Source organism: Cydia amplana, chromosome 12 (assembly GCF_948474715.1).
Source record: "Cydia amplana chromosome 12, ilCydAmpl1.1, whole genome shotgun sequence".
NCBI classification, from domain to species: Eukaryota; Metazoa; Arthropoda; class Insecta; order Lepidoptera; family Tortricidae; genus Cydia; species Cydia amplana.
The window spans coordinates 2,758,386-2,768,767 of NC_086080.1; the positions used below are offsets into that span (position 1 = coordinate 2,758,386).

General features: G+C 44.2%; 1 protein-coding gene across 1 annotated transcript; it reads left to right on the top strand.

Annotated features, from left to right (window-relative positions):
• Positions 1-427: 427 nt before the first annotated feature.
• On the top strand, positions 428-6,361 carry LOC134652688 (uncharacterized). The gene is made up of 3 exons (XM_063507851.1): positions 428-3,417; positions 4,396-4,622; positions 6,306-6,361. The coding sequence occupies exons 1-3, from the start codon at positions 428-430 to the stop codon at positions 6,359-6,361; spliced, it is 3,273 nt and encodes a 1,090-aa protein (XP_063363921.1).
• The last annotated feature ends 4,021 nt before the right edge of the window (positions 6,362-10,382 follow it).

Genomic DNA, 10,382 nt, shown 5'->3' on the forward strand with positions numbered 1-10,382 from the left:
TTTACCTAGGTACGTCTGTATGGTCTGCGAATTTAGTGTTCCATCTTATCCGCCGTTCTTACGCGTAGGTAGTGGTAGGTACTTAATAGAAATATTTATAAATTATCCCACGTCTAAATAGGAGACGGTTAAATACTTTATAAAGAATAGGTTTCGATTTCGATACGTTTAAGCGGTCGTCTAGTAAACATTCCGTTGTGAGTAGGTATAGATTTATAGGCGCTATAGGCAGTGAATACTCCGCTGGCCGGTACAATTGCGCGGTCAGCTGTTTCTTAGGTTATTATTGTCGACCGTAGGTACTTATTGATTTACGAGTCGCGTATATCCGTTGTCTGAAATCATTGCAGATCAAAATTGGGTATCATTTTACGTTATTATTGTATACGCAGTCTACTTATATACTACTTTTGCGTGCTGGTTAAAAATGTCGCTTACCGAAGAAAAAATAGGGCCTAATATTAAGTTATTAGAAGCTAAAATTCAGGCGTATTTCGGTAGATTACAAGGTGTCTATGACTTGTCGTCGCACGTCGGGACAGCCAAGACGCAAGAACGGTTTATGTCGCAATCGGCGAACGTAGATGTACTACGTTCGGAATTTAATAACCTGGTAGAACAGCTTAATGCTGCTCGTATGCAAGCTGATGAAGAGTACGTACCGTCGTTTCAAACATGGGAAGCTTTTGAGGAAATGTTTTCGCATATTCAACATGTCATAAAACAATTGACGCCCGGCAAGTCCGATGGGGCGCTGGCGCCAGTGGCCTCGCCGGCGCATTTTAAACCAAATTTAAAGCTCCCTCCCATTGTTCTTCAGACGTTTGATGGCGATCAAAAGAAATTCGCTTCATTTCTCGAGTGCTTCAATAGTACGGTGCATCGTAATGCGGCCCTTACGGATGCGGAAAGAGTATTTTACCTGTGTGGTCAACTCTCGGGTAAGGCATTAGCAACAATAGCCGGAATTGTTCCTTGTGGTGAAAACTATAAATTGATTTACGATACGCTGGTGGACAAATATGAAGATGTGAGGTTGTTAGGTACGTCGTATTTGGACGAATTGTTTAATTTTAAAGCGTTAGAATCGCCGTCCGCGAAAGGTTTAAACGACTTTGTAGATTGTTTCGTAACCTCTGCCGCGGCCTTCGATAAACTGGAAATATCGGATAAGAAAGAGTTCATTTTCTTATACCTAGCGTTAAAGAAAATCGATCCCGAAACCGGCCGTATGTTCGAAAATTCCGTGCGTTCAGAGAAGCTGCCTAAATACGCTAGCTTTCTTACGTTCATTAAGGAACAAGCCAAAATATTGGAACGTCGCGGAGACCCGGGTCCCGCCTCTAATGTAGCCGGTGCGAACACGACCCAGCGTGCGGGAAAGCCACAGGGTAAACAGCCGATCGCGAAGCGCACTCAGTCATTTGTAACAACCTTGGAAAACACGGCTACGTGCGAATTGTGCAACGAAAAACACGATCATTTTTATCAATGTAAAGAGTTTAAAAAGTTAAATCCGCGTGAACGTTACAATACAATTAAGAAATATGGTGCGTGTGTAAGGTGCCTTAGCCACAGACATAAGAGTGGGAACTGTCGTTCAAATCAAGTATGCGATAGCTGTAACGCTAATACTCACCATTCGTTATTACATTTCGTGGAAAATATATCGACATCGCTAACCACAACTGAGGTAGCTGTCCCTCCGTTGGCTGTGACACCGAGTGACGCAGTGATAGGAGATCGTGCAGTTTGTCATTGCGGCGGGGCGCGCGCGCGCAACGCGCTCCCCATGCTCTCTCTGTCTCCCACAGCAGCCGAGATACCCGTGCACGTGGATTCGTCCGCGATAATGGACTCGCCCGTTTCTGCGACCGCCTCGGCGGCGGATACTACAAATAACGTACATGTGTCGTATAATTATTTGCAAGCAAACATCGCGCCCGAATTAACGACAGCAATGTTAGCTACCGCCCGGGTGACCGCAGTAGACAAATACGGGAAAACACATTCTCTGCGTTGTATGATTGACAACGGCTCCCAAGATCATTTCATAACTACCGCTGCCTTTAATAAGCTGTCATTAAGTTATTTAAATAAAGAATTGCCGACGACGGTCAGTGGATTTGGAGGGGCTTCTAATGCTACTAAGGGTAAAGCCCAACTTACGATCCGGTCTTGCTATAAAAAGGATGTAACTTACGACCTAACGGCGTTAGTAGCGGACCGCATAGCGCTCCCCGTACCTACCGCTCGAGTTGACCGTGCCGCGCTGACTTTCTTATCTGGAGTGCCGCTCGCTGATGGGGAGTTCCATGTTACCGGAGACATCGATCTACTTATTGGAGTCGAACTATTTGGGACCTTGCTCATGAGCGGCCGCGTTCACGGCCCACCCGGCTCACCTGACGTGTTGGAATCCACACTTGGGTTTTTAGTAATGGGGAAGACTCCCGTAGCACTACCACAGTCTAAGCCAAGATCCGTAGCATTATGTGCGTTCACGGAGGCACCGATAAATAAATTAGTAGAAAACTTTTTTGAGTTAGAAGAAGTACCTACCTGTACTTCCACCTTCATGAGTGCCGATGAACAAGCTTGTGAGGAAAATTATAAGAATACTACCACTCGGGATGATTTGGGGCGATATTCGGTAGCTTTACCCTTTAAGAGCAGTCCGGAGCAACTTGGAAATTCGCTGGTACATGCCGAGAAACGTTTTTTATCGCTGGAACGGAAGTTTAATTCTACGCCTGCCTTGCGAGCCGCTTACGACGGCATTGTACGCGAGTATTTGGAGAAGGGTTATTTGAACCCGGTGACAGGGGACAGCAGAGAGGAAGGTTATGTAATTGCCCACCATGGAGTGGTGCGAAACGACAAAGTTTCGACCAAACTTCGTCTGGTCCTGAACGCTAGCGCGCCGACCGACAAGAACGTGTCGCTGAATTCAATTTTAAATCCAGGCCCTAATTTACAGTCGGATTTATTTCTAGTACTCTTAAATTTCAGATTATTTCCCGTCGCCTTTTGTGCCGACGTTAGACAAATGTACCTGCAAATTCAGGTGCACCCCGAGTTTAGGAAATACCAACGAATCTTGTATAGATTCAACCCCGCCGACCCTTTGCAATTATTCGAGTTTGAGCGGGTTTGTTTCGGTTTATCTGTGAGTCCGTATCTGGCGTTACGACCCATTCAACAATTGGCGGTCGACGAGGGACCCCGGTATCCACGCGCGGCCGAACTTATCAAGCGAGGAGATTACTACATGGACGATGTTGCATCCAGTACACCGTCTGAAAAAATAGCCGCCGAAACGGCGGCCCAGCTTATAGATATGTTTAAGGCTGGTGGTTTTGACCTGATGAAATGGTCGAGTAATTCACCAGAACTCCTCAAGGCCATACCTAAAGAGTACCTACACCCGAGTTGGGTTGAGTTTGGTGACGGCTCCTATCAAAAGGTTTTAGGCATAAAGTGGGAGCCGCGATCCGATTTATTTTCATTTGAAGTAAACTCAAATACAGAACGATGCACCAAGCGCAACATATTATCGGTAGTGGCAAGACTGTGGGACATTTTAGGGTTTGCGGCTCCGGTAATCTTATATGCTAAGCTCATGATAAAACAGCTATGGTTAGAACACATCGAATGGGATCAAACCCCACCCACAGCTGTTATTGACGCGTGGACTAATTTCGTTAGAGATTTACCGCTGCTTAGCCAAATGACAATACCGCGTCACGTAGGTGTAACGTCTTCCTGCACGGTTACACTTTTAGCCTTCGCAGATGCGAGCGAGAAGGCCTATGGTGCGGTGCTGTACTTACATGTGGTTACTAACCGAAGCATATCAGTGCGATTTTTGTGCGCGAAGTCGAAGGTGGCCCCAATGAGGGTTGTGTCCTTGGCCCGTTTGGAATTATGTGCGGCATGGCTTATGTCAAAATTGGTTCGAGTTGTTATGGATCATTATAGCACGCGCGTCTCACTCTCTCAAATCTATGCGTTTTCGGATTCGACCGTGACCCTGCACTGGATTCATTCCAGCCCTCACCGATGGAAAATCTTTGTCGCGAATAGGGTGGCGAAGATCCAGAAGAATTTGCCATCGGATTGTTTCTTTCACGTGTCAGGGAAGGAGAATCCCAGTGATTGCCTGTCGCGTGGCCTTACAGCCTCCCAATTGTTGGAACATCCTCTGTGGTTGCAAGGTCCACCGTGGGCCCGACTGGAGCGCTCGAAGTGGCCTATAAAACCTTTCGCGGCGAGCTCTGAGAGTGAAATGCCGGAACAAAAGGTAATAGCCCTACCTACTGTGGTGACTGTAGCCCCCCCCGCAGAGGAACCTGTGTTGTACGTATTGTCCAAAAGGATCTCATCTTGGTTCAGATACCTGCGCGTTATAGTTTACGTGTTACGATTTGTGAAATTACTGTCATCTAAAGGCGCTGTTACGGTGGAAGACACGGAAGCGGCGGAGTTAGCCGCTATCAAGGCTCTTCAGACTGTGCACTTTCCGGAATATTTGGAGGCCAGTCAGGCTGGCAAAGCCCCAGCCTCGAAGGCTATTCGGAAGCTCAGGCCCATCCTAGTAGATGGAGTGCTACGAGTGGGAGGTAGATTGGACAACGCTAATCTCACCTTTGATCACAAACATCCGTTTCTGCTGCCACGGAAGGATCATATCGTTGATCTGATTATAGATTATACACACTGGAAAAATTGTCATGCAGGTGAAAAGCATTTGTTTTCATTGTTAAGGCTGCGGTATTGGATATTGTCTGCTAGGATGATCGTGCGCTCCAGAGTTGATAAATGTGTGCGGTGTTTCAAGACACGTCCAAGAGTAATAACACCACCTGCAATGGCAAATCTGCCAGAATGCAGACTACAAGTCTCCAAGGCTTTCGCTCATACTGGAGTGGATCTATGCGGACCGCTCAACGTTACGTTGGTGCGAAGACGGGGTGCTAAGAGTCAGAAAATGTACGTTTGTGTCTTCATTTGCCTGACCACGCGCGGCACTCATGTAGAGATATGCGCAGACTTAAGCTCAGAAACGTTTCTTAACGCGCTGAAACGGTTTATATCCCGTCGAGGTCCGGTAGACACTATGTATTCGGATAATGCAACGAATTTTGTGGGCGCTGATTCTCATCTGAAAAATCTCATTAACCAGGGCTTTTCGGACATCTTTCGAAGGGAGCTTCTAGAAAATCGAGTAAAGTGGAGTTTTATCCCGCCAAACGCCCCACACTGGGGAGGCAGCTGGGAAGCAGCTGTAAAATCATTTAAGACTCACCTGTTTCGGGTGATTGGCGCTCAAATATTGTCATACGACGAATTGTTCACACTTTTGTGCCAGATAGAAGCTGTCTTAAACAGTAGGCCTTTGGGCCTCTTAAGCGCCGATCCCGCAGAGCCTACGCCGCTCACGCCGGCCCATTTTTTGAATACCGTACCTTTAAGGTCCTTACCCGCCGCGGAAATAACTGAAGAACGTATTAATCGATTATCTCGTTATAGCTTACTCGAGAACTTGGTACAATCGTATTGGCGCCGTTGGTCATTAGAGTTCTTGCATACATTACAAGCACGGGAAAAATGGAACACCGATTCGCGACCCATCACTGTTGGAACTGTAGTTCTTATTATCACTGACAACGCCCCGCCGTTACACTGGCCAATGGGCATAGTTACTGAGACGTATCCAGGAAAAGACGGCGCGATAAGAGTAGTCTTAGTAAAAACAAAGAACGGCACGTACAGGCGTCCGGTAGTGCGCTTGTGTCCACTTCCTTCTAATATCCCTTAGGCTGTTATTATTAAAAAAAATATCTATATCTATATATATATATATATTTGTAAGTAAAATAGGTTAATATAGAGAACTAATAGTTTGCTTAATTTCTTCGGCTGTTTAAGCGGCCTTTCTTTCTAGCTTTAACTGTAACTGTATGTGTACCTATACTTGATTAGTAAGAATCATTTCCTAGTTTTGAAAAGGGAACCTTTCAAGGCTGGGGCTATGTTTGAGCCAATGCTATACCCGCCATTAAGACTATGACAGCGCCACCTAGGGGCGACACGGGGTAAACGCCCGCGGCCATGATTAAAATCAGTTTTCGCTCGAAACTCCTACGTCCTGCAAGCAAATAATTGCATCGCCGTCGTAGCACCGCATTTACTAACTTTTTAGTGTTTTTTTGTGTTGTATTTCGCCCCGGGGTTGTTAACTTTGAAGACAACATCGGATTTTGTGATCAAGATCGAGAAGTGACAGTGTTTTCGCCATTCAGCGAGCCACGAGGTGCTCCCATCAGCAAAGGCCAGATTTTCTTCGGACTACGCCTGAGAGAAGAACAAGGACCCACCAAGTAAGCCCCTAGAATAAGGCAAAGTCATAAGTTTTTGATCGGCGAAATTATAGCAAACCCGCCCCGCCTTCATACTCCGCTTTTGTAGCTTTCTTTTTGAAAACTTACAAATACTTATTTTTTTCAAGTCAAATTTCGTGAGACCAAGAGTGGCAGTACTTTTACGAGCCCGTGGCTCATTCACATAGCTTTAAAATTTATATTTGCCTTGAAATTTCAGAGACAAGGAAACTTCTATCCACATGTCTGAAGTTTGCTGCAAGTTAAGACTTCCCAGTCACAGATTGTTTCTTGCAGACTTCACTACGATTGTGACAAAAGTACTAATTCCATTTGGAATGCAATTGAAATCTGTACCTTATTAACATTAGACAAGGTACAAAATTGAACGAGTTTTAAAATGTTGTTATGGCTTTTCTAAGTGCGGTTGAACGGAACGCTTTTCTGACTATCGACGTGTTAATTCGAAATTCAAAAAGTTTCGAACGCGTTCGAATAACGGTTCATGTTTAATTTATTGATTCTATTGTTTTCGGTTTGTGAGGAACGTGTCGTCATTTTGTATTGAAGTAAGTGTAAGGCCTGAGTGGACGCTCGAAGCGGAGCCAGCGTTCAGCGGGGCGTGCAGCGTGGCGTCGGGGTCAGGAGTAATTTGAGCAGCGTGCACTAAGGCTGCTCCTATACGCTTGCATTTGTTTAACATGCACGCCGCACGCCCCGCCCCGCTGCACGCCCAACTCGAGCGTCCACTCAGGCCTTACACTAAGTGAGATGTACGACTGTGTGCACGTTTCCCCCGCAAAAAATGGTAGTATGATTTGTTCGGTAAGATATCGCTTCTGACATGTCGGAAGCCGGTGTTGCTCAAAGATTAGGAACAAACGGCTTTTGCCAAATTTTACAGTAGGTACAAATGTTTCAGCAACTCAGACTGACCATTTTACCCTTTTTACTTTGCACCAAAGTCTAAAACCGCCCTTAACGACTAAAGTACGGACCCCGAGGGCCTACCGCGTACCACGTTCGACGTGTTGCCTCTCTGTCGCACTTGTAAATTTGTACGTAAGTGTGACAGGGAGGCAAAACGTCGAACGTGGTTCGCGGTAGGCCCTCTGTTTCTGTTATTTCCGCCTCAACCACCGTGTTTTATAAATAAGAATAAATTTGACGTTAGAAACGTTGGACGTAAGTTGCAGTGACGGGTATATTTCCCTTGGCTGCTCTTGTATTTTCACCGAGTGCTTATGTTTACGGATTGCTTGTGAAGCATAGATGGTAGAATCCTAACAGATGTGGTATACGCGTGGGGGAGAAAACATACGCAATGCGACACTATACTTGGTCAAACCAATTTGTCAGTAAATAAGAAAAAAAAACTATACTCATAGTAATACTCATCCTTTTCTTTTGGGTGCTAATACTAGCGTAAGACAAAGATAGTATGATTCTCTCTGTCTATGTTTGAAATGAGACACTCCTTTGACAAACTATATGTTTGGTCGAATTTATTTGTTGCCCACCAATCCATACTAATTTACGGTGGGGAATAAAAAAAGTGAGACTGTGACAAGGACAAACAATAATAGCGCTTTCGCTGCTACTCCTACTGAAAGATACATAAGACTATCCCGTTCGGTCATTTCCCCACACCCCTCATGCCTGATCCAGTTAAATTACTAGATTCATGTTGTAAAGCGAGTTGGCGTGAGGGTTTTGTGTCAAATTACGTTATGTTATTGCTGTTAGACTGACGTTTTTTCTTCGCATATATATTCGTCTTTTTAACATGTGTGACATGTCACGCGTGTGATGACGCTCCCCTGTCAGCAGGAGCGATGTATGACAATTATTTCGCTAGATTCTAAACGTGTCAGCAAAATTTGTAGGGAAGTGTACCTACTTGCGTAATTTTTAGGGTTCCGTACCCAAAGGGTAAAAACGGGACCCTATTACTAAGACTCCGATGTCCATCCATCCGTCCATCCGTCTGTCACCAGGCTGTATCTCACGAACCGTGATAGAGATAATGTATTTCTGTTGCCACTATAACAACAAATACTAAAAACAGAATAAAATAAAGATTTAAGTGGGGCTCCCATACAACAAACGTGATTTTTGACCGAAGTTAAGCAACGTCGGGCGGGGTCAGTACTTGGATGGGTGACCGTTTTTTTTGCTTGTTTTGCTCTATTTTTTGTTGATGGTGCGGAACCCTCCGTGCGCGACTTGGCCGGTTTTACGCATTATTATTTGTAAATTCTGTTTTGTGATATCCTGTATTAAATTATTCTTGTGCAAGAGAGCAAGAAGCGCAAGCGAAGCGTCTGTTTAAACGTGTGTAGAACTGCTTTCGTATGACATACTGTTTTCCTTCACAAATCACATTTCTTAACAGATTCTGTGAAATTTTGTGAGCAGTTTTGATAATTATAATGTTTGTGACGATTTAATTTTTTGGCAACTTATCAAAATGATGAAACAATGGGGATTCGCAAGGTCTACGGGGCACATAGCCATTAGTAAATAAGTACCTAATGGCTCTATGAAAAAAACCTAGTTTAAGCTCGTAAATTTCCCGATATAAGACGAACTTGGCAAAAGCTTAACTTTTCTTTAAAAAAAAACTGTCACATGCCAGACTTTGTATCGCACCCGCTCCGAACATCGGACACTTAGCAAAAAATAATAAATCGCAGCCGTATATTCTTGTAGCTCTCTTTTACACGTTCATATGATCGAGACAGATTTATTTTTAGCTGGCTAGAACCCAGACTCAAAAATAAATTGGAAAATCCCACAGCTTTGCCATGATTTCGAATATTTTTATCAAATAACGGTTAAAGTTTAGTTTGTGGAATTGTGCCCTATCAGAGTGTCAGCGGTTGTAGCATGGTCGCAATTTTATCCCCTGTCACCATGCCTGTAACGTTCTAACAAGTATGTAACTGCGAAAGTGACAGGCATAGTGACAGGCGATAAAAACCTACCATGCTACCGCCTCAGCTCTGCATGCTGCCCTAATGAACTGGAAGATATTTTCTAATAATGATTATCTAAAGCCATTTATGATATTAGGTAGGTAATTAATACCTTACAGTTTTGGGGTTGGTAGAATATTACTGAAATTTTGGAGTTATGGTAACCTACCGCGCAGTGACTTTGCCTAAGAAGCGTTACTCGATGTTTTCTAGGTACCTATATATGTCACCGTAAAATTGCAAACACTCGTCAGATTATAATCTCGCTGGTTAAGTTATAAACTGACGGTAGGGAGATTATAAACTAGCCTAACCTAACCTACGTTATATTGTAAACTAACGGGTTCACAATCTTACGGTGTCATATTCATCATTATCATCATATCAGCCTTTTATCGCATACTGCCTGAGCATCGGTCTCTCTTCGAGTACGCCACTTATCCCGGTCCTGAGCCAATCTAGGTATATTATTAGGTGCTTATATTATATCGTTTTTAGACTGTCAGTTTTAAGTAAAGTTACAAGCTGCAATCCGTTACAAGTTGTTAAATTCTCCAGAGAAACAATACAAACTCCAGCAGTAAACCTCAAGCTTCCCGCAGATTATGTTTTTACAACAATCCTGGTTCTTATTCCATTTAAGCCAGTGGAAGTCTCAGGTGAACCATAATAAGTGGGAACGTTAATTCATAGGTGTATTTACAGCATTCTACCACCTCATTGCTCGCCGTCGTTAGATCGTGTCAATTCATAGGGGTCCATTGTACTGGGCATAGTCTTCTCCAAAGGATCTCAAAAGCAACCGTTAGTACACAGCCGTCATCAGTCAGCCTTCGTCTATTTGACCAGCGGTTGTAGCATAATAGGATTTTTAACACCAGTCACTAATGCCTGTCACTTTCAAACTTACATACTTGTTATAACGTGACAGGCATGGTGAGAGGCGATAAAAATGCGACCATGCTACAACCGCAGATTGTAGGTTCATCTTATTGGGGACCTTCTCTTGCTGCGTCCGCGT

Excerpts from the sequence above, each read along its gene's own strand:
- LOC134652688 (XM_063507851.1), top strand. The coding sequence starts at position 428 with ATGTCGCTTACCGAAGAAAAAATAGGGCCTAATATTAAGTTATTAGAA. Across the intron at positions 3,418-4,395 it reads CTCAAGGCCATACCTAAAGA|ATACCTGCGCGTTATAGTTT; the intron begins GTACCTACACCC and ends ATCTTGGTTCAG. Across the intron at positions 4,623-6,305 it reads TGGAGTGCTACGAGTGGGAG|CGAGCCACGAGGTGCTCCCA; the intron begins GTAGATTGGACA and ends TTCGCCATTCAG.